Source organism: Thunnus thynnus, chromosome 8, assembly GCF_963924715.1.
Source record: "Thunnus thynnus chromosome 8, fThuThy2.1, whole genome shotgun sequence".
Taxonomy (NCBI): domain Eukaryota; kingdom Metazoa; phylum Chordata; class Actinopteri; order Scombriformes; family Scombridae; genus Thunnus; species Thunnus thynnus.
In genome coordinates this window covers 33,761,963-33,787,485 of record NC_089524.1, presented here as the reverse complement: position 1 = coordinate 33,787,485, position 25,523 = coordinate 33,761,963, and the positions used below count along the sequence as shown (strand labels likewise).

Sequence of the window (25,523 nt, the reverse complement as noted above, 5' to 3'; positions counted from 1 at the left end):
GTCACCTTACAGCCACCTGTCCCTCATCAAGAGCCATTTGAGTAGTCTGCACTGTCTGTAAATAATGACACTGCTGGCCAATATTGTAATGATGCTACTATTAATAATATTAAATGTATGCAGCATCTAAAGTCCCCTCCTCACAGTAGGGTTCCTGACGATAACCTAAAACATCAAGAGGTTGGAATAACCTGTATTCACTAAATGAAAGCAGTATTTATGTTAAAATGAAAACCTTGGCACAGCAGAAGAATCAGTATGACATCATTGTGTAAATGAGTGCTGTGGAAATGTACGTTATACTGCATTTACCATCACTTTTCATTTGTCATGTTTTATGAGAACTGGTAAGCTACAGTCAATAAAACTCAACATTTCCTGGAAATATTTCACATTAAAAGAGAGAGACTCAGCCCCTTGAGCCTCTGGGGGGGATTTTATTTCAAAATTTTGATTTTTATTGATATTTGCTTCACAGCAACCAAATAAACTACAAAGTGGAAGCAACTGGATTAAATTAGCAAATGAATACACTCACTGTGTTAGAGAAAAAGTTAAAGTAGCAGAGTGGTCGGTATAATATGACTGTTGCTGTGGGAATAGTCCTGAATTGACAAAGACCACAAGGTAAACATGGACGAAGAGTAAATTAAAGGCACTATTTGATCATTCATGGTAGTGACAATTTAGCTATTTTTGAGCAGTACTGGGGTTAAAAATGCAATGTTTATCCTAAGGGTGGTGTGAGAGAAAATACCATTAGGTTTATTACAATTAAAAGGGCTCAACTCCAGAGAGCATTGATGTGCTCAGCATATTGTATATTTATCTTCTTTTCACATTGTAACTTGTGGTCCAGTGTAACAGTTTGCAGGAGGAAAGCTTGTGTAGTTCCCAGAAGGATTCAAAAACATTATTATTCATCCTCTCTCCATGAAAAATTCACTGCAAATTTCATGGAAACATTTCAGCTACTTTTCATGGACCCATGTGTTGGTCAGAGGGAAAAGTGGTGTAATAGTAGCATTATAGTCAAGCAGATTCCTCTATTAAGACATCTAACACACTGCCAGACTACTATCCAGTTTAATAAAAAACCAACACCGATATGTCTAACCCTGAAGTATCATGAAATATCTGGTGATGATCCCTGAAAAACGGAAATCTGATATGTCTGAAATTGCTTTGCAGAGAATCAAAACTATCAGCAACACTCATCAAAAGCGCATATGAGTTGAACCTTAATGTGTACACATGTGCATTAATGCGCAGCTTCTATTTTTGGCTGGACCGCAACTGCGGGGCCAACCCTATCAACGCAAATCTCTGTCCCTGACTGACTGACTGACTGACTGACTGACTGACTGACTCAGTGATGAAGTTAAACCATTAGTCAACTGAAGCTTGGAACAGCCAAGTGTCCCAGAATGCATTTCACACCAACCAGCAGTGATGGCAGAGATATTGAGCCAGGCTAAAAGCTGTTGTAATATTTGCTGTAGGACTGTTAATATACCAATTTATTCAATTTTAATACTTTTTCAGTCAAGAAAGTAACCATTTAGATTCCCAATATGTGGCCAATTTATCCAAATAACACTTATTTGGAAATTTGCTTGGATGTTTTCAGAAATGTGAAGAGCTGCTGGCTGGGTGAGATCAGTCATCTCAGCTGCTAGCAGCCCGACTCCTGAGATGATCAACCGGTCAACATGTCGTCATCCCGGGGAGAACATGATCCCATGAACTGATCTGTGCAGCTCTTTGGTGATTTACTGCTGGCTTTAATGTCTCTGCAGCATTTTGATATATGATATAATTCTTTTTGGAAGATAAATGTTGATCACGGATGAAATCTAACAATTGTAGCTGCCACATTAGTTTGTCTGAATGTAAAGTGAAGCTTCATGTTTTTATTGCCTCTAGGGCTCTATATGTACAGATATCACCACATTTACATAAGTGTAAATGTATTAAAATGAACAGAACAGTTCATATTAAATTTCATTTTATTTTATTAAGCTACATAACAGTTTGGATTTTTATTATAGCTTCGTTACAAAGCCTGGCACACTTCCTGGGGACTTGGTCGCCATGTGTCACCACTTCCTGTATCCATCATTTCAAATTAAAACCCTCGTTTCATACAGGGTCCAGCCATATACGCAATTTTGACCTAGTCTTGTTTCTAATGTTGTGCATTAAGTATTAGTCTGTTAACAGTGATTATCAGTCTGGCCCCTCTCTCTCTTTTAACAAGACCCTGAGTGGGTTTCAAGAGAAAAAGGCCTGTTTGTTTGGTGCAACAGGCTCTAGAGCCTAAGGCTGTGTTTACTGTTGACAGTATCTACATGGCAGAATAAGTATAATGGGTTCCTGAGTGATTTGGAAAAGGCTGCCAGAGAGACAGCCTTTTTTTGTGTGTGGTTGTTTGTCTATCAATTAGAGTGTCGATTAAATAAATGTGTTTGGGCTCCATCTTGCCGCTGGCAAAGAACAGAGCCGTCTAGAGACACACCTACAGGAGGTTCCCAGCCAAAATCATTTTCAGCACATGCTCAATAAACACCATCACACAGAGACACTGGGCTCTATCTAAGACTCAGACATCTAACAGCCAAACCACATACTGACATTTTGTTCCATCCAATAGGGAGTTTAGCTCAATGCTATATAGAAGCAAAAATGTGTCTTTGGTAGAAATACTGTACAATCCCAGGTAACACATTAAATCAATCATGTACTGAAATCATAACAAGAAGCAAAGCAAAGCCCTCAGTGGCCATGTGAAATATGACTCATGTCTGCAGGGACATTTTTAGGCGTAGGAGAGCTAGGTGGTCACTTAGTGCACCACCTGCAGGACAGGCGCCAAGGAGGATGAGGAAATATTTTGTAATGAATTTTAATCGGGAATTTGAATTGAAATTAATAACAAAATATTTCTTCATCCTCTTTGGCTACTTTAAAAGTCTGTCTCTGCCATCCAGCGTACACACTACATTGTGTGCACTGACTATAGGCTATTACTACAGGCAGACGATAGAGGCACTCTAATGGGGGCTTACACTTGTCATATCATTCATCTGCTGGCTGCCACTTATTTTGCAACCCTGCAGTTCTTCTACTCACATCACTGTTTAAGAATCATGTATGAATAAACAGGTTACATGCAGACCGGTGACAAATTAAAGGAAAAACCAATATAAAGTGTCTTAGTAAGGTGCCGGGCCACCACTTGCCAGTAGAACAGCTTCAATGCTCCTTGGCCATCCTTGGTGATGGAGAGCGCTGTCTAACACATCAGTCCAAAATCTCCCATAGGTGTTCAACTGGGTTGAGATCTTGTGACTGTGAAGGCCATAGCGTATGATTTTTCATACTCATCAAACCATTCAGTGACCCCTCGTGCCCCATGGTTTGAGGCATTGTCATCCTGGAAGAGACCACTCCCATCAGGATAGAAATGTTTCATCATAGGATAAAGGTGATCACTCAGAATAACTTTGTATTGATTTGCAGTGACCCTTCCCTCAAAGGGGACAAGTGGACCCAAACCATGCCAGCAGAATGCCCCCCACAGCATAACAAGGGATGTGCAGAGGGCCCAGTATTTGTATTTGTATTTGTTGAGGCAGCAAAATTATTTGTATTTGTATTCAAATAAAAGTGGAAACAGGCTTAAAAATCCTGTTTTTGTTTTGTTTTTATTACACTTTTAATTTTAGAAAATTAAAGTGTTACAGTAAGTGTTCATGAATAAACTACCTTATGAAGGAGGTCCCCACATAGGGTCTTGAACTGGAGTCTCCCAGATTATACACGACTGCATTGACTACTGAACTAAAGCTTCACTCATTGCAGACAGACCTCTACGTATTTATACACCCATAACACAGAGACAGCACACCGTGTAACGTGTAGAGAAGAACTTCAAAGGCAATTCTTGCTTTGCACTTTTCATTTATTGCCTATTTTTTACATTTTTTTATTCTATTTTTTTGCAACCTAATTTTGTGGAAAGGAGAAGGGGAGCAACAGGTTATGGAGAGTCCCTCGGGAGCACTTTGTGTCTGTCAGTAGCTCATCTTTATCTCTGGGGAACACCCCCAACTCTGGGAGTGATGTCCAAATTAGGAAATGTGCGTCATGTAGCAGGTGGATGTGACTCCCCTCGTTGAGGCCTGCTGATGGACGTAACAGCGGAGCAGAGGAGAGACACTGAGATAGCGATGTAACCAACCTGCGCGCCAGTATTTGACAGGGCTTTTTTTTCTTCCCGAAAACAAATAATTTTTAAAAATATTCCATAACTCCACCTACTGTGGAGCTTATTTCTAGATTCCACCTTGTTTTTTTTTACCATATTGAAAACTATTCTCTCATTATTGCTGAGTACATTAATGACCTTGATGCTTTGGTAATAATCCAAGTATGATTCATCTTAGAAACAATGGTGTCTCAAACTTCTCTAAAATATATCAGTTGCACCTGGCTTGGAAATAATACTGTCACAGCGTCTTCCACATTTTAATTATCTTACACAGAGAACTAAAATGTTACATTACTGATTAGCCTTCTTTTTAACTTCCCTGGGAACTGTCTATTATTGACATAAATATTATCTTTGCACATTCACTGGCACTTTCGTTTGATCATGAGAAGGCAGCCTACACCACACGCTATTTGCTTGGCAGCATAGTTTGGGGTGCATTTCACCCTTTGCAGGTGCTTTGTGAATTACATGGTTTCTTTTTGTCTCATTTCTGCAGGTTTAGCTGCTGGAAAAGCCACACCTTTTTTTCCTTTTGTGAATTCACCCTTAAGTCTTTTAATTTGCACTATTCTGCATCTCTGTTAGCTTTTCCATCGCATCTGAAGAACCATGAAGATTAGAAAAATTAGTCAGTGACATTCAGTCCCGCAAACACCACCCCAATAGTTCCTGGGCCATCACAAAGTTCTACCCCCAGAGCAGGGACCTTTCTGACACCAGGAACTATGGCCAAGAAACTAAATAAACCCAAGTGGAAATGCAAGTTTCTCAAGTGCTCAAGTGGAAACATAAGTAAGGTTCGAGATTCTGAAATGGATCCTGGGCCCCTGGAAAAGTTCCTGTAGTGGAAACAGGTTACAGTTCTCACTGCAACTTACCAGCACCAGTTATCAGATCATATGCATTTAAGGTATGGTGACTCAGTGCAACACTGTTCCACTCTAACTTGACTGAGTTGACCTAAATGGTGTAAACTGGATACAAATAGGCATGTGGGAATTAGAGTAGAGGAGTGGCTAATGTGTTGTTTGAACACATGAGGACCGGCTCTAATGTAAGGGCAAAATGAGGTCACATGAACATGGAAACCCTTTCAGTTATCAGACAGTCAAAGAGCTAAGAGACGGCATGCGTTGGAGGACATGTGGCATGTCATGTGGCAGTCAGGTCTTACCCTCTAAGACAGTGAGTTTGGCGCTGGTGTTGATCTCTCCCACACTGTTGGTGGCTGTGCATTCGTAGATAGCTTCATCGCGGTGGGTCCTCAAAGGCTGGATACGCAGCACCGAGCCTGAACCGTCATCAAACTCAATCACCTAGCCAGACAACAGCAGAGGAGGAATTAAGTGACGTTTTCATTCAAATTCATATCCTGACTATTAGGACATTAAGTTTTCAAGAACTGAATACAATTTTGGACTGTGAGACTGCTTTAAAGACAGGGAGAGACAATATTTTTAAAGGAATGGATCAACATTTTGGGAAATTCTTAACAAGAGTGAGATAAGATGATTGACATCAGTGTCATGTTTGTGTGTTAAGTACAGAGCTGGAGACAGGACATGGTTAGCCTAGCGTAGCACAAAGACCAGAAACAGGGGGAAATAGCTAGCCTGGCTCTGTCCAAAGTGAAACAATCCTCTGAACACCTCTAAGGCTCAATAATCACCATGTTGTATATCATTTTTTTAATCTGCACACAAACAGAAATGTAAAAATGACAATGTGTTGTTTTAGTTCAAGTTACATTCTGGAACTTCCGTGGCAAAAAAGTTGCCATGTACTTGGTGGATGGATATACTACCATCAAGAAATAGTTCCAGCACATAACTCATATCTGAGCTAGAAAGTTGCTTTGAGGTTTCAGTTGTATACTCTACCATGTATTGTACCTGAATTCTTATTACAACTGGGTGTTAGAGTCTAATCTATTGATACATATGTATATTACATGTTCATTTTCATCTTAGTTTGATGAAAATCAGGTTTTCATAGTACTAGCAGAGTTCTGCTGGGGTCCTGCAGGCAGAACAGTTGGTGGTCAAAGGTTAATCATGCTGCGGAGCTCATGTTGGAGTTACACATACCTAATTGCATGAAGAATAAAGTTTGTTGGCTGAATTGTGTTGCAAGCCGTTTAGAAAATGCATGCTTTTATTTTATTGAAAAACCCAAGAGAACAAAAGATCTGCTCTGCCTCATTGATTGACAAGTGAAAAAACATCCTAGAATTTAAAAGCTTTTCTACAGTACACCTCTCAGTGTATGCCATGAACTGTTAGATATCATAAGACATTATCAATTTATCATCAGTGTGCAGTTCACCTTCCTATCGCTATATTTTACATCTGGCATGAATATATATGAATCTGGTTTGAGTTGTGAGACTGACATTACAAAATACACAATGGTCTCTGGAGCTTTTGTACAATGTTGCTGTTATATCATTTCAAAACTGTGAGAATATGCACTGACACATTAATCTTAGAAAGATTCTGCACATTGTTCTTATCAGCCACATGAGTGTACACATAGTATAATCTAATTTCACTTCTTCTTTTCTAGGCTGCAGTTTATTCAGATAATAGCTTAGTTCGGGCATTACAACTCTCTATGACGTGGCGCCACAGCAGACTCTGCTTTGGTCACTAATTTATTACTGTTTTTGGGCAGGGCTCAATGTATTCATGATTGTATACAAATCCTAATTAGTCTGCTGTATAATTAAATAGTAATTTACTAGTGAAACGTTTGGACACACTTTCTAATCCAAAAGAATGAGAAGGTGTGTAAAACTTTTGACTGGTATTAAAGTATAACATACTTAAGCTGTGCTCCCCCCAGTATTTTGTGTAGGTCATGCTAGGAGACAGATAACAAGGCTGAATCACATGATTCTGCTTATTAGTGTAGTTTAGTGTAGTGTAGTTTAGTGTAGTTTAGTTCAGTTTAGTTCAGTTCAGTTCAAATAATCTGTACTGACGTGTGCTATTTTTGATCTAAAATTGACACACTCCATTATTTCAACTGACAAGCTTCACTCTGTGCACTGTGAGTAAAAGTTTAAGTTCATATTCTAATTAGAAAATATTAGACATCTACCTGAGTTGTTAATGATGTGGTGTTGTAACTTTATATCTAGACAGAACTTTATCCAGGCCATATACAGAAGTTAAACCTCCTGTTTCTGGTACTTTGGGAAACTGACAATTGACTTTTTATTACATTAGAATCTGCATCACTGTATCCCCGAGCACGCGCTCATAAACTATGCTCAGTTGCCATTTTTTATATTGTATATACATGCATAGCACAACACAGCTGCATTTCTCTGACAGAGTGAGGTACAGTGTAGACAGGAATGATGGCCAACACCCTGAAAACAAGTCCCAAGTTGTAATAAAATTATTCGTCAAATTCGATGGTGAAAGTAGAAGGAACATATTATCAGAGGTTGATAAGCTTGCTTGGAGAGACCTGAGTCCTGACCCCCACAGCAGCTGAAGGAGGATGTATACAGTGATGAGCTTGAGTGGATAACAGGTATGTGATGGGCGTTAGGAATGTTGAGGGGGGGGGGGGGGGGGGGTAAAGACTCAGAGGTCAGGGCAATGGGCCTTACATTTCCGCCCCGCTGAAGTGTTTGTGACCCAAAGACCTGACTGGCAGGAAGCACATTCTTGCTCTAATGAAGGAGGTGCACTCTCTTCATGCCTTGGTAGGAGTTATACCCACCCAACACGCAGGGAAGCCATCAGTTTGAGTACCAGTTAGTGAAGAGGAGACACATTCCTGTTACTCAAAATGACATGAGCCAATTATATGGCCATTATAAAGGAGCTTGAAAATGGAAAAAAGCAATTTCATACTAATAAGGTTTTAACACCTGCACAAAAAGCAAGTCTTTATGTACTTCTCATAATCACTACCAGCAATTGTGCTAAAGTTCAGTTAAGACTACTCTGTGGTAGGATTATTATTAAGAATCATTTATGACAGTTCAATACTTACTTTCAGTAATGCGGTAGACTCAGGAGAGAGAGTGATGTTGCTGCATTATGACACTCAGAGTCACAAAGTAGAAACTATGATGATGTGTTGTAGTTCTCTGACAGTCTCCATTTCAAATATTAGACAGTGGTCGAGTTTGAAGCATGGAAAATAGCACTATTTATTCAGTGTAGGTTTTATGTGTATACATAAATAACCTTTTATGGTTATATGTGCAAAATTATTATACCAAAATTTGATTATGAGATTATATTCACAAATACAAAATTTAGCCTTCATAGACTGTAAACAAAGCCACTCACATCGGTTAAAAAATAAATGTAGCCTATTAAGTCAGTTAAAAGAATAGGTAGGCCTAACTTGACTCAGCTGAGTGGAATCAGCCCCATAAAACTGCATTGTTTCGCAATTCTTATAATATTGCAGCATGTTGCATATATTGCACAGGTAGGCTACACGTTGCAAACTGTGTCGCACCACTCTGTGGCATCCTCTCTTTCACTGTCCAACTCACCTTTAACTACACCTGTTAATTATGTTCCCTACATGAGGGAAAACATTGTTATTTCTGTCACACAGGCTTGGAAATGCAACATTACAATGTGAACATTTCTATCAAATATTATAGCTTCTGTTTTTATCAATCAATCAATTTTTATTTATATAGCACCAAATCACAACAAAAGTCATCTCAGGGCACTTTTCACATGGAGCAGATCTAGACCATACTCTTTAATTTACAGAGACCCAACAATTCCCCCATGAGCAGCACTACACGACAGCGGTTAACGGGAAGAAACCTCATGCAGAACCCAGCTCTTGGTGGGTGGCCATCTGCTTTGACCGGTTCAATTTTTACTTGAAATATCCTAATTAGCTGATATCAAGCAAGCAGAACATGATTGTATCGTCATATAAGCATGAGTCACTCTCACTGAGTGCACATTACTGTATCTTTATGACATGCATAAGTACAATCATCACTGCTGCAAAGCTGCGTGTTCCCTATTACAATAAAGTGTAATCTGTTTCTGTAGAGACAGTGTGTGTTCTCCTCCTCTTTTTTTTCTTGGGCAAAATTATCTTTCAATAACCTTATTGTCAACAAGCGCTGCCAAAAGATCTCTCCTCTCACGGAATACCTCCTGCCTGAACACCATCTCCTGGCAACTGCCAACAGGTTAGAACACCTCTGCAGCTCTCCTAAGATAGAAGTGATTTCTGTTGTTTAAGTTTTACGTTGATAAAATGTTTTTATTCCTTTTCTTAAAATAAAGATAAAAAATGTGTAACTTTGAGAATTTTTGGCCAGATAGGAGTGATTTCCTATACAGCTCTCTGATATTTAAGAGCATTTTGAAGTTTGATAAATAGTTTTTATTCTTAAGTTTGTGAGTAGGAGTAAATGTGAAGGATTTTTACCTTTATCTTTCAATTAAGTACCAAATTTGACTTTTAGCAGTTAAATAAATGCAGGCCAGTCACATGTCCAGAGAAATAAATCTCCGGACTGGGACCAGGACTAATTTGAAAAAACATACATTTTGACTGTAGCTTACGGATAATAAATATCCTAATCAGTTAAACACTATTTTAACTACAGTTTAACTTGCTATGTATTTGAGGTAAATTAAGATTATTTTAAAAATACAAAGCTTTAACGCAAACCCCAACCCATCTCCATCTTCAAGCTGTTCAGCTCCCATTTGTGTCTTGAGAAAGAATGTAACATTAGCAGGGAGATTTTATCATGTAATTCACTGAAAGATGATAATGAAATAATTATAATAATAATATATATATATATATAAATAGCAATGACAGTAAACAGTATTAATCTCCCCAATGCAACCATGTTTTTTGGGGTTTTTTTTTCAAATTACATTCATATACAACTCATTGACAATAAGAACTTTACTGATGCCCAGGGGGAAAATGAGCAATAGGGATTTACATTCATGAGCAATGTTTTGTTCCAATGCAGAAGGCAGTGTTATATTACAGCACTATAGAAGTCACAGAGAGATGTTTGTGGCGGATGATTGGCTGAACAAATAACACAATACAAAATATTTAAATATGAGCCAATTCTTAGGAGAGACACTTGGCAGTCAGCCAAAGTGTCAATGATGAAACAATAGTAGAAAGGTACAAAAAGACATAAAACAAGGTACAGGATGCAAATCAAAACAGTAAAAAACCCAAAACAGAGAAAATGAAAGATACCATGGAAATGGTGTTGAATATATCAGGTGAGAAGTCACCACTTTTGAAGGTTAAATGTTGATGATTGTTCTGAGTTTAAGGAAAGGGTGCCTACATTTTTACACTAGAGTCTGACATAACAATTAAGACTCCATTTTCACCTGATATTAACAGCCATCTGTATCTGAATATCTAAACTAGATCAGGAAAAACTGTAAATGCAGATAAATGTACACACAACACAGACTGAATCAGCCAGATGTCTGGAGGTGCTCTGGTTTGTATAGTTATTGGATCTCAGCCTGCAGTAAATGCAATATGATCACACTCAACTCAAAAATATGTTTTGCAGTTGGATGTTGGAGCTTCACTGTGCAGAATGATGTGTGTGCAGAGTTTGATTTCACATTCATCTGCTGAAAGTGGAAAGTTTCTCTGTGCTCATTGAAAATCTGATTTTAAGGGCTGGGCCTATGAGCTGGATTTGTGACATCACAACTAGCTTGGAAGCCAATCCTGGTCTAACATTCAACTTACACAAGTGTGATGTGGAAACTTGAAGTTTCCAGTGCACAAACACTGAGAATGGACTTTACAGTGAAGTAGGAGACATCTTGTATTCAGAAGTTCAACTTCTGAAATGAAATATATTTGCATATTCATAGATTCAGGAATTTTTAATGAGGAAGAAAGAGTAGATGCCATTTTAAGGATTTTAATGTTGTGATTATACTTTTTTTGGTGGAAAAACCATATCAGACACACATTATTGTCCCAAGCTGAGTATTTTTGCCTACAGGGGATCTTTAGGAAAACATCAGCCCACTAAGTTAAGAGGTCACCTTACTCAAAGCTACAGATGAGCTCTCCCTCCATAAAGGAAAATAAGTAGACCCCATACAGCAGCATCGCCACAGGAAACTCTGGAGGGATCTCCACGACATGCAAAATGCAGTGGTGGCTGGACTGATACCAGTACTAGCAACCTTCTCTGCTGGCTTGGATTACTCTCTCATAGTAGAAGTAACAAAGCAAAGACTTTGTGAGGCAGACGCACAACACTTTCCTTGACCTGCAATGCATCATGTTTCATATCATAAATTAATAAAAAAAATTAATATCAGGTGCAAATGCGAAGCCCTGTGACTAAACATCGTTATCCGAGTAACATATCCAGACACACATCACGTGTTAATACCAGGTAAGATTGGTAGACTTCAACATGAGTATTGAGACTTATTTATGCAAAGAGATGTGAGTAACACTGTATTGGTGTGATACAATAAATTATTGGCAAAACAATTGAATTGGACCAAATTAAGAAAATGAAACATATATTTGAAAACTTTAAACTAAGTAGCTGAGAAAACGCCAACATACAACTGTGGTCAGGATCAGTGATATCAAGGTTCTTTCCTGTGCTCTGAATAGTTTATGGATTGGATGCTTTCACCTTTGATATCTGTCCTTGACTTCTCTTCCTCTTGTATTAATCTATAAAAGCCTGATTCAACTGAATCAAACTGAATAACATGTGAGGCAGAGAGCTGGACTGTCTTTCTGCCTTGAGAGGAGGTACACACACCCTACACACAGGGTAGCCATCAGTTTGAGTAATGCTGAGCAGACAGGTGGAAGATAATTCCTATTACTCACAACGACATGAACCAAGTGTCTCCGTCTACGCAGGACTCATGTTGAGTCACTTCACTTGAAGTCATTTGGGTTGGCTGGCAGCTAATGACCCTTCCTGCTGCTCCAGAGACCTGCAGGAAGGCTCATGTGGTTCTATTTATTAGGCAGCTGCTGCGTGTCTTAATGCAGTTGCATGCATAAAATGCACAATCAAATGCATTAAAGACTCAACAGGAAACTTTGAGTTGGTCTGAACCAATGCATAAAGTATGTATTAAATAGACATGGTATCATGCTGAATATTTTAAATTTCACTTTTTTTTTTCAAACTACAGAAATCAGTAACATTGCTCATTTATGAGTTGGCTGCTGGCCTGACACCTGTGAAACAATCACATTCTACAAAATCCATGTTTTGGTCTTTCTATTGGATATTTTGACGAGAACTGTTGAGAAAAATATGAAATAACGCCAGCTAGACAGCAGACATACCCTTTAATTTTACACTCTGAAAGAGCTAGACTAACATGCAGTCAGATGGGACAATTGCAGTACTTCCCAACTAAACTAATCCCAACTATCCTGCTTTATCCTGCTAACAAGCTTCCAGGCCATAGGACTCAGTCCTCAACCAACTATCAAATACACGTAGATGTACATAGAACCGTATTGTTGCACCGGGTGAAATGTTCCTTCATCACAGTATTCTATTCATCTTGATCTCTGGAGTGTAGCTCCATTTCTGTGTTTTGAATAAAAACTTGCAAGAAGGATAAATTTACCATTGATTTTGGAAGAGGAACAGTAAAAGATAAAGTAATATCTGCTTCATACTTTAGTCTTGAAATAGTCACCTGCATTACTGTAACACAGACAAAAATGGAGGTATGTTTACTGGACTCAAGCAAGTTTCTTTTTCTTCTGTTCATGTTTCTGTCAAAGTCAACTAGAGGGTGAGAAAGTGCATCCAAAAGTCTAAAACTCTGAATGTGCTCTCATAAATGCATCCACAGGTCTTTCCATCAATACACGCCGTCTTGATACTAGAGGCCTGTCTTGTCTGTGTTGCTTTGTGGGCAACTAAATTGTTATTTACTCATTTTACAGACGAGTTTAAGTATTACTAATTATACAAATTTAGTTAGACAGCCCTAGTTAGGTGATTTTGTCTCTTACATTTATCATTCATCAAAACTGTTTTATCAATGCCTGATTAATCAAATATTTTGAGATAAAATAAAATAGTGGAATCATGGAGAGGTGTCATGGTGTTCTTGAATAAATTTGCTCTTAAACACAAACTGAATAAACCTGACAGCAGTCAGTTTCAGGCCTCTGGCTCAGCTACACTGGCTTATCACAGTTTGCTCTCTAACCTGCAAGTGCCACTATTTCACCTGCAGACACTGAACTCTGCACTTACTGTGATGCTGTGCCTCAGGTATCCTCATTAGAATATTGCAACAGACCTGATTAGCATTAACAGGCAATAAATGGAGGAAAGCTGCTGTATAGGTTTGTGTGCATGGTGGTAATTAGTAAATACAGCCTCCAGCCTCCAGCTCAGCCTGCCACACACACATCCACTTGAGAAAGTGTTGTCTTCTGTTGACACTTCTGTTGTAATTGTTAGTATAAAATAGCGGGCACATAACCTCTCTGTGTCTGTCTGTCTGATACACACAAATGCAGAGAGCTAATGAGAAGTGAAGGTGTGAGACGGGGAGGTGCCGCACGCTCTAACACATCAGACAGGGAGGGCTTTGAGGCCGGTTCCTGAGTTGTACCTCAAAGCGCTGAGAGCTGACTTTCTTCCCCTTCTTCATCCAGGTGATACGAGGTTTGGGCTCACCCACCGCCTGGCATACGAACGATGCCACTCCTCCCGAAATCCCTGTCTGATCATCGGGGGACTTGATGAAGCTGGGCATGCCTAAGGGAGAGACAGGAAGACAAAGATGAGGGAGGGAAGAGAGAGTGCAGGGAAGAGAGGATAACCGATATCAGATGAAGAGCCTTGACAGAGAAACAGCTCCGGGCAAGGTAGAGGGATTTTTACATCTCTACATCTGCTGTAAGTCTTAACTATAACAATATGCTCTTTCAAAAGCTGTATCGTGCCTGTAGCCACACCTAGTCAAAAGCAATGCCAGTAAAAACAGCAGAGTACCATCCTTCCTCTGATAATAAGCAGCACCTGTCAGTCTTATTAATAGAGGCAGGGAGCAGGCAGATGTGAATGAACAGATATAAACCTTGAACAATCTGCTTTGAACGCATGAATAAACATGTATTATAAACTAACACTGAGGTGCGCACTGGGAGGACCAATACTGTACATCACCACAATAAAATCCTGAAAGCCCACTATTCAAAGGGCAATACACGTCATGCATGGCTAATAGTGCTGCTCAAAAGATAAGTCATATTCACACTCCATGTCACGGTCAGGCACGTGTCCAAGACACCCTGTGGAGTTTTTGACCACTAGTGGCACTATTGAGCAATGTTGTGAGGAGTGGGCGCTCAAACTGTCTACATCTCCTGCTCTGCTAGCACACACACAAGGATGTACATGTATGCTCACGAGCACATGGGTGATGCAAAACACCTTCCTGCAGGGGGCAGAAATGCAAATGTGTAGTGCTTTCAAGAATTCCTCAGTGTAAAACTGATCGCCAGTATGCCAGCAAAGAGGAAGACTATGAGCAAGCAAATATGGAACAATGCAAGATTCAAAATATTCAAAAAATCGGGTTTGCTCTATGGGGAAGGAAATTAATTCAGCACATCTATTAGGCCTCAAGGATACACATAATGTGTTCTGGTGAGAAACATGGAAGGTCAACACGTTAGGTTTTCTGGAAAACTCCATAGTGTACCTTAAAAGGACAAGTCTGGTTTATTACAACCTCGGTCTACAATGAGATTTGGAAACATGGTGACATTTCTGTTCTAAACATGATCTGACAATAAGAAAGGTTTTCAATAAAATAAGAGATATGAATGTAATATGGTTCTATGAATTCTAGATGACCGCCAGAGAGTATTTTCATCACACACACACACACACACACACACAGGAGGTCAAGACCTTACATAAGAAAGTCACATGTGACCTTGGTGCCGTAAGCAACCATATAAAGGGATCCTTACACTCAGCACTTTACTCTTTTTCATCATGCATTTTCATGTAGGTTGCGTAAACTGTTAGCGTGGACTACATCTCACAACATAGCCTAATAAGTGATGGGTTGGAGCTATTTCTCCTACCTCAAGAGACAGCATTCTTGGGGCCAGATGATAAAACTCTGTGTAGATTCATGTCTAAAACTGTGTATACACACAAAGAAAGAAATATGCATACACGTTCTTTTCATCAGATTTATAAAGCTGTGCATGGTTCTGTTTTATAAATCTTTATAAAGTCATTGTAGAACTGGGTGCATGTGCACAAGCCTCATTTCCTCCCCCACAATTAGCCATGAATGGATGAAGACACACCCTAAACCAGCTGTTTTCATATCAATTTGCCGCCTGCTCCTACTCATGTCAATGAAACAAATGGTTTCATTGATTGTGTTTCACTCGCAAGGCTCTCCAACAGCCAGAACAGCTGTCATTAAAGCGCTGCTGTGTGGTTTTCTATAGTGTCCATATCATCAATTCATCACATTGTCCTGTAAACCATCATCAGCAGTAATATCTTAGTAATGTAATCAACCAGCTTTACAAAGTGTGTCACAACTATGGACAAAATAAAAGGAGTTGCTGTTAATAATAAAATGTTGACTTCTATGTACACTTGAAGATGTGTCCAAACTTTTGACTGGTACTGTATTTTAGAAGAATGATAAAATGAATCACAGATAAATAATTAATCAGTATTATGGTTATAAATGTGCCTTTGATTGGCATTTTACACTCTCTGTGTTAAAGCAAAAAAAAAAAAACACACTATCAAACAAGTACAGCTGGTTATCAACCTAAACAATGTTTCACTAAAAGACTGCATTTCTCACCTTATACTTCATCACATCATGCACAGATCACTTTAGAAAAACATGTGTACGCCTGGTCTGAAGTGAGGTGCACACATTCTCACCGCACATGGTTTTTGCGTGTATGCATCATTTATGCATCTCTTTTCTCCAGTGTTGCTGGGATGAAGCTGGGGCATTTCTACTGGAACTTCACCACTTACTTGCTGATTTATTTGTAACCCATTCAGTGCTGAAAACCACTTTATTTAGATATAAATGAAATGTCACTTTCACCTTTTGAATGCAATAAACTTGGTATCTTCTGAATTATTACCCATAGGACTAATGGCCAAAACTATAAAGATAAGAGCCAGATTGTTATGAACCAGAATGATCCTTTAAGCATTTATAAGCAACATGGTCTTTGGTGTGGGGACACTTTCAAAACTAAGCCTAACCAACCAAAGTTTGCAGCTGATTTCATCATTTATTCAGACTCAAATTGATTATACTTTGAGTCACATTGTGTTACTACATTAATTTCAGGAAATGCTGATAACACCGTTGATAAATCGTACTTCTCTTAAGATAAAATCATAGTCAAATTTAATTTTGACACTAATTACTACTCCAAAGCATAATTTGTCTTGTGGAACAAGCTAGTCATCTGTGGTGTTATTTATATTGCTTGTGTTGGGCTGGTGAGTCTCTGTGTCTCCACTCATGTGTTGAATTCTGGGCCGTTGTCTGGAAGGACAGCCAGGCCTGTTAGCAACACTCACAACACTCACAATGCCCTGTTCTCCTTCAGAGAAAGACAGCTGTAAATGTGGAGTGGTTAGACAAATCAGATATTCCATGTAGGATCTCCCCTGACAACAAAAACAGAAAACTGTATGTTCCACTTCAGAGGCCACACCTTTGTTCCCAGAGAACAGATCATGATGCTGACAGTTTTGGTTTGTAGGTGCAACAGGCTGCTTGAGTGCAGGGTCAGTGTGTGGCAGTGTTTGTGCAGAGACAAGTGGATGATACTTGAAGTGTCTGGGCTTGAAGGCATCAAAGTATTGTCATCCAGTAGTTCCCCCCTGCCTCGCTGCTGCCCTCTGATTGTCCCCTGTCAGCACTTCTCCTCCAATCACACCTTGGTTCACTGCTGTAACTTTGAAAACATTGAGGTAACAGCACAAACCCAAGATCAGACTTCTCACAGGTTGCTGCCTGCCTGCCTTCTACTTGTGTGGTTTGTGGCTCCTTTCCATACAATACCCAATAATATATATAGTGGCAGGCCACCCACACACACAATTAAGTAGGTTAATTCAGTCAAAACACAGACACATACATGTTAAGTTATGTAAGTGTGGATGGCCTAAAGGTTTGAGAGGTAGACTTGTGGCTGGGACGTTTCTGGTTTGATTCACTTGTTCTTTCCTCTTAAACAATTCTCAGGTGCTCCTGAGCAAAGCTCTTATCCCCAAACAGCTCAGATGGGGCTGTTCTCGGTCATCACAACACACTGTGGTTGTACTGGGTAGCTTCCAGGTGTGAATGTATGGCAAAAAATCTATGAAAACTCTTCAACATCATAGCCCCTCTGTTGGCCATTAAAAAAAGTTGCCTGGGAAACTCAGTGTCTAGAATAAAGTCCATAAGCAACCCCCTCACATTATGTTCTTTTAAAACATAATGAAGAAATGTTTATATCGTATAAATCTGCAGAACATTCACAACGCATTTCACTGACGACAATATGTGCTCCTGGCAACTAAAGCACGACTGTTTCTATGGTTATCTGGTTTCTAGGGTTATCTTTAGCACTCGGTAAAGGTTAGGGAAAGATGGCGGTCTTGGGCTAAATATTGCATTGACCAATCCAATGGTCCAAAACTTGTTTAGCAAAGCAAATAAACATTAGGGCTGTCACTTCTTCGAAGTTCAAAGAAATGAGAACCTATTTGTTTGAATGAATTAGAATACCACTCATGTAGCCTGTATACTGTATTGTAGACATAACATTATTCCATTTATTGGCGGTGTCCACTGCCTCATTTGAGAGTCAAGCTAACAGCTGGCTTCAGATTTGGTGTCGATGTAATCTTATTGTAAGGCTGTAGTATTATCAAAATCTTTATCCACTATTTGTAGATCTATGATGTCGAACATTAAATGCTTCCTCACATTACTTCTCAGATAGCTGGTTTCATGATTATTTGTTCAGCATAGCTTGTTGTTACATTACTGATAGGACAACATGGTATCAATGTAGTGATGGTGCAAATAAAAAGTGACAGCCCTAATTAACATATTTTGTCTGAAACATGGTTGCCATGTGACTTATACACCATAGAGACTGTTGTGTGACAATAAAATATCACTTGCCCTAACTCTATGAATAACAAATATGAAAGACTTACATGTTCTCTGGATGTAGCCAAGCACTGCTTACAGCAGCCTGCTTTATCTGAAACCATATGAATGTAAATGTGACATCTACTGTCTTCCATCATACCACCTTTCTATGATTTGTCTTCACAGAGTCATTCACATGTTCATTTCAACTATAAAATCAGGTAACATTATGTGTGCATTGCACTGCTTTTCCTTTATAAGCCAGGGCTGCTATTATGTGTGTGTGTCATCCGATGGAACACCAGCAGCTGAAGTGTCCATTGATCAGTATTCCACACTAACAGCAACGGAACAACAACGATTTCAAAATGGCTGGCTGCAAAGAGGAACATAAATGTTCCAGGCAGGGGTTAAATCCTATTTCCCCAGCAGGGAGCTATGAGGAGCATTTTACAGGCAAGGCAAGACATTTTCACGGTAACTTCTGGCAACTGATAAGTATGCTCTTTAAAGTTCAATGTGATTCAAAACCCAATTGTGCGTATGTAGCCAAAAGCTGCTCCCCAGGTACATTTCCATGGAAACCAAGTGATACAAGTTGTACAACAGGTTACTGTAGGGTCCTGGGGATGGTCAGTGTACATCAGGGAGATAGTGCCCTTTACAGCACTATGCAAAAATAAGTTAGCATGCAAGAGTCAAGACACCACAGAGGTTTTTATCAGAGGTTTGAAGGAGGCAGAGGAGGTGGGTGGAGAGAAGCGGGCGGATCGTACCATTATTAAGCTATTTATTTCCCATGGCTGCTGTTGGCTGACCCTGAGGCTTGACACTCTAAATGTAAAACATGCTGGTGCCCTCGCTTCACCTCACTGGCAGCTGCGAGTTGTCTCTCACTTGCATTCTTCTCCAACCCTGTGCTTGCTGTTTCTCTTGGAATGATTTTCTTAGAAATATGTCTATTTGACCTCCCACATATAATCCACAAGGATAGGTATTTATAATGGGAAGAAAATGGGAAAAGGTAGAACTTAAAGAATCTTTCAAACCAGTTGAAAGAAGCACCATGAAATCACTTCATCAAGAAATGACTATATGAAATGTTGTATTTTTTACTACACTTGCTTGAAATGTGCAGGTCAGAGAGGGAACTTGTGTTTCCAGTCATAATAAATCCTGGCATTATCAGACCATCTCTTCCATCTTTGTTGCAAAGTTCATATTCATCATATTCATAGTGACACATATTGAGGTGATCTGAATGGTGAAGATTAGAAAGGTCTGCAGCACATTAACAACACACAGCTAGTAGATGAGCTCCTGCTAGCTGCCTGACTGATGGTCGATGGCTAACCTCTCTGGACAGGTTGATAACAGTTAGAGGACACAAATGCCTTGACCTTTGAACCTCTCAAAATGTATGCTAAACTACTTGACTGTTTACTTAGCCAAGAGCTATGTGCATTTCAGAACCACTTTCAAGGTGAAAAATCCATCCTTGCACACTTTGAAGCTGTTAAATAGCAGCTGCTGGCACCGTGCCTACATATCTGGGTCCACTTGTTGAGAGGTGTTTTCTTCTAGCTGCTTTTGGTAACAGGACAAGTGTAGGTAACAAGACCTCACATCATTATTAGTGACGGAGCTTAGCGAGAACATCAAGGAAGGTGATAGGAGGCGTCTCAAAGTGTCTCAAAAATGAAAACAAGCAAATCAAATTTATCTTAACTCAAAAAAACTTAACTCCACAACCTTGCATAATCGCTTGCACACAGCTACATGGCCATCCTTTCATTTCTGCTCTCCTAAACCAACACTCTCCCCTTAAATAGGTCATCCAATCTAATCAGGCAGAACCATATTCTCACAGGGGTGTTTCAGTCTGCCACACCGATTGCACGTGAACATCTGTATGCTACTTGTATCAATTAAAGTTAGAGTCAGTGATTCTGGAGAGAGATTGTTCAATATACTTTTTGATAAAAAAATCCAGTGTTCATATAAAGCCCTGGCTCTGTAAATGGGAAACAAACAAAGTGGCTCGGACCGAGGCACACAACACTATTCCAGCCATTCAGCAGTTTTGAACTTACAAACCCTATCAATGAAACAATAAACACAAACACTGTTGATTTCTTCTTGTGGAGCCGACATGAAAACTATTTTGGTTCAGTAAATTTCTGCTGTCAGTCAGCCTGGTGAAAGCAGTACTTCAGTGGTGAAAATTAATACATCCATGATGGAAACCTACAGAGACACAGCAGTGATACTGTATACAGAAACACTACAATGTTCCAAACAGCCATCTAGGCACCATGGAGTACATTCTGCAAGATTTAACTGCTACATTTTGGCTGCACTAAATGTACAAAATGTACAAATTGTCACTCACTGGAGAGGAACTGCCTGAAGCAGTTTGTAGGAAAGTGGTACTACCAGGAAAATTACAACTACATTAAAACTGATGTGCAGCAAAATCCAAGGGTGACGTTTTCCTTTGACCTGTGACTCATTGGGTTTTAGCATTGGCAGTATGCAAAACTCTGACTAAAGCTCAGAGAGAGTCAAAACAAATCTTTATAGATTGGAGCAGAAATGTCACTCTTTCAAATCAGTGGCCTAATAGTTTTCACTCTGGTGTGTAAGTGAACTAACCTTTCCATGACCTCTGTCAGCATTGTTTCCATCAGCTTGACTGCTGCTAGTCTTTAAATGAATACTGTGAGTTTTGGGAGATTACCTCATTGGAGTCTTGATGTCCTGAAGTCAATTGTAACTCCCACAAAATATGATTATATACTACTAATTTGTTTTGCCAAATCCATTTAGGAGGAAATGTAATTTCCGTTTAAATTATGCTCACTGGCAAATCCAACATCACGCGTGTTCTTAGGAAGATGTATGAATAAGTGAACGGTTTACAGATAACTTCAATATCAACACCTAGTGTTGCCAGTGAACAGTTTGCATATATGATGACTATAAACATTTTCTCATTATGCTAATAAAAAGCTTTGGGGGGCTGATGTAGCCTAGCAATCACATAAATTGTCCTTAAAGTAGTTGACTGGCATCAGCTGAATCATTCATGCATCACCATTAGTGACTGATTCATCATCTGACTAGTAACAGCCAGTCATATTCATACAGGTGTATACAGTGACATTTACTGTATAATCTGGCTAATCTGTTACCTTCATGCCAACACTGTTCGCTGCTGCAGCTCCCTCTGCCACCCTGACCTCCTCCTCATCCGCTGAGCTTTTGTATTGTTGACTTTATGAAGATCTAAAGTTCATGTATGTGTTTGATTGTTCTCCCAACAGAATCATCATTGCTACTTGGATACTTCGATATATAAGAGCTCTCTCAAAAAGCATTTTCCACCAAATCCAGCTGTATCATTGGCTCTAAATGGCCAACTCCTCGATGGACATCTTGACTTGACTGACATGGAGAAAGCTGTTACTCATGCAAACATACCACAAAACATACCCCCAATCTGAAAAACTAATATATTCTAAAGGGAACAATACTTTTCAAAAATGTAACTAAGATTAGAATTAGCAGTTAGCTTTGAGGTATTTATTTCTTGTGGGAAACATTTGTTGACTTGTAGAGTTTTATTCTTTCCAGCATCCAGTTATTACAAAAGCTGCATGTGAGGAACATCTGCATTAGTTCTTATTTCTGAAGAGTTCACATTGAGCCTGCTATTACACATCATAGTGTATACTACAGTGTTAGCGTGGGGTGGTGAAGCCAATGATCTACCAGAAAACCGAAAAATTTTGACTGCTGGACTATTCTGACAAGAGATCATCTTGCTAAGCAAAGGAACAGTATCTTCTGAAAATCTCATTCATAATGTAACTTAAAATCTTGTCAACTGTAGGTGGTGATAAATTGAACATCGACTGACACGGACTAACAGAAATGATCCAGCAACCCTTCAGTAACAGAAAGCCACACAACAGCTATAGATACAGTATGACTATAATACGCTTAGCATGTTCTAAATGCCAACCACTCCTCCCTGCTCATTTAGTGGCTGATTTTTGCATAAAGCCAATCTCACAGAGGACATGCATGGCTGGAGCCACATAGGGGAGGTTGTTGAGTCAGGAGGGAGGCAGAGAGAAGTAGCAGCCCACAGGAGACACAAGCTGGCTCTCTATACATGCTGTTTATGGGAATTATGATGTAGCCAAACGCTAGAGGTCTTTCTGTCTTCATACAGGAATGGAAATGCCTATCTCAATGAATGACAGGATTAGTTCAGATGCAGCTGAATATAATCATCCAGATAATACTGTATAGGAAATTATTATATACACGTATAAATGTGCAATATGGTTTTTTGACCATTAGTTGGTATGTTAGACTGCCATTATTGTATTGAAAAGGTAGATCCTCAACTTAACATGGTTTAAGTCACACACACGCCCCTCTCTCTTAACATTAATTCTCTTGTTCCAGGGCTGTTTCAATGCCAGATCACAATGAAGTCCCAAGTCTGTCAAGATAAGTTCAAATCAAGTTTCAAGTCAATCAAGACAAGTCCAAGTCAAGTCTCAGGTGAGTTAAGAGAAGTCTGATCAAGTCTCAAGGCTTGTAAAAGCAAGTCTTATGTTAATTCTGAAGACCATCAAGGTAAGGGTTAATTTATGGTTGCTCAGAACTGGTTCATACGTCGTGTTGTCCAAACACATGGGAAATCAAATGTGTTTATAGTTGTGAAAAGCTGAATGTCACCGAGAGGGGAAGGGGGATCGGGCAGATGCAATATCATTTAAATATGGGGATAACGGCGCATATTTTCAAACAGTCTGAAAGGTAGTCATAGTGTTGCACTTGTTTGTTCACATGAAAAGTGACAGAAATATTTGTGTCATGAATGAAAAAGGAGAGAGAAGTTCAAACCCTGACTCCTTTCTCACCTTTGCACAGTTGGCCAATCACTGTGAGGTGGGTGTGAATGGCCATGCACAGGCCCTGTTTATATAGAGGGGGTGTTAGGGCTTTTCCACCATCTGACAAGCATGTCTTAAGGAGTATAAAGCCACTTTAAGTCCTGTTTACAAGTATTCATACACTGTGAGCGTCCTAGTGGCCTAGTGGTTAAGGTGCCATTGAACCACAACATCCTCAGTCCAAATCTGGCTGGGGACCTTTGTTGCATGCCATTCCCCATCTCCTATACCTCAGTTCCTGTCATCTCTATACTGTCCACTTGAGAATAAAAGCCTGCATGCCCAAAAAACAAACAAAACAAAAAAACAAGTATTCATAAGCAAAGTGTCTTTGCTCTGAGTTTTTTTGCTTTTGAGTTTTTTGCTTTTTTGCTTGTGCTTTTGTCTAAGAGTTTTTTGCTTTTGTCTAAGCAAAAAACTCTACTGATGCTACTACTGATACAGAATGATACTGGAATTACTTTCTACCAAAGACATCCAACGTGTTGACAGTGTGTTCTGCGGATAATCCAGAGAAAACAGGACATTGTTTCTGTGATGTGTGATTGTGCTTCAAGTCTGAACAGGCTTATTCTGCTAGTAAAATTACATTAGCAGAGATGCATGTCACATACCTTATTTTGTTAGAGGACATATCAAATTTTCCACTCCAAGCCCCTGCCAAATCTAACACTAGTCTCCATTATTACTAGGCTCCATTATTCTTCATTGTACAAACTTAAAACCAACTGCAGCCATATGCTGAAGGACAGACAGCAGCCAAACTGCAACTGAAAACTGGACTAGAAACCATTTTATGCATACAGAAACACAATTAAGAAGAAATTTAGGACAAGAAATCAAAAAGTGGACTCGACTTAGCCCAGTTTTTCCTCATTAATAATGGAAAAGCCACTAAAATTCCTTTAAACTCATTTTACATGTATTTATTGAGAAGGATGGCACATAGCTGTAGCCAGACAAACCATTAAAGTGGTTTGCAGACGTAGTACAGAAGAAGAAGAGAAATGCAGCAGGGATTGTGTCTGTGTCAGTGCAATTCACTTCTGCAAATACCATTACCAAGGAAATGTTGAGTATAGCAATAAGTCATAACTGAATGTATATATGACTCTATTTGGCTTTTATGCTGCTTTGGTAGTGTTGCTGTTCTTTTCTCTTAACAAAAATTAGAAAAAGAGAAAATAAATAAATAAATAAATAATAATAATCTGGAGTTTCACTATGTTTTCCAAATTGATTAGTGAATAACAAATCAATGTTAATCTCCTGCAAGTAAGGGCTTTTTTTGCTATGCTGGAAATTAAAATGTGAATAAAGAGAATTAGTGCATTCATTAAAGGTCCAGTATTTATTTATTCATGGAATTTAGTGGCATCTAGTAGAACAGGCTTGGCAGAAATGGAATATAATATTCATAAGTATGTTTTATTTCATGTATAATCACCTGACAGTGAGAATCATTGTGTTTTTGTTACCTTAGAATGAGCCCTCTATATCTACATAGGGAGCGGGTCCTCTTCCACAGAGTCCACCATGTTGCACCGCCATGTTTCTACAGTAGCCCAGAGTGGACAAACCAAACACTGGCTCTAGAGAGGGCTTTTCACGTTTTTCATGAGTTTCGTGGCCACCATAGAGACGCATGAAAGGGTGGTGGGGTGGGGGTATTCAGTTGGTTGCAATCTGTAACCTCACCACTAGATGCCACTAAACCCCACACACTGGTCCTTTAATGGGTCTAATTCCATCAATAGAAGTACATAAGCACGTAATGATGTTGCGTTGTGTAGTTTATTACTGTTGTTGACTTTTCCCACAGAAGCCCACACACCATAAATAATGGTATGGGCAAAAGTTAATTTGAGGATAACAAGCTACAGCTGTAACAGTCTGCATCATCCTGCCTGTGGTCACTTAAGCATGGTAACCTGTTTACATGTATGTGTGCTCTGAATTTCCACTAACTCAAGATATATTCTCCAGACCAGCCTTGTATATCTAACATCCTCCGGCTACTGAATAATTGGTGGAATAAACTGTATTGGTTATTAGCTCATCTCTTCATGGGTGGTTTAGTTCAAAAGA

The 25,523-nt window shown here is 39.3% G+C and overlaps 1 protein-coding gene across 8 annotated transcripts in view; it reads right to left on the bottom strand.

The window, feature by feature from the left end:
- Positions 1-25,523, bottom strand: part of ptprfa (protein tyrosine phosphatase receptor type Fa) — a 391,566-nt gene that overhangs the window by 220,147 nt on the left and 145,896 nt on the right. For all 8 annotated transcript variants that reach the window (XM_067598003.1, XM_067598002.1, XM_067598006.1 and 5 more), the window contains exons 3-4: positions 13,915-14,060; positions 5,451-5,592 (exon numbers count right to left, since the gene is read on the bottom strand). In XM_067598003.1, the coding sequence (XP_067454104.1) occupies positions 5,451-5,592; positions 13,915-14,060 (288 nt within the window). The remainder of the gene's footprint in view (positions 1-5,450; positions 5,593-13,914; positions 14,061-25,523) is intronic.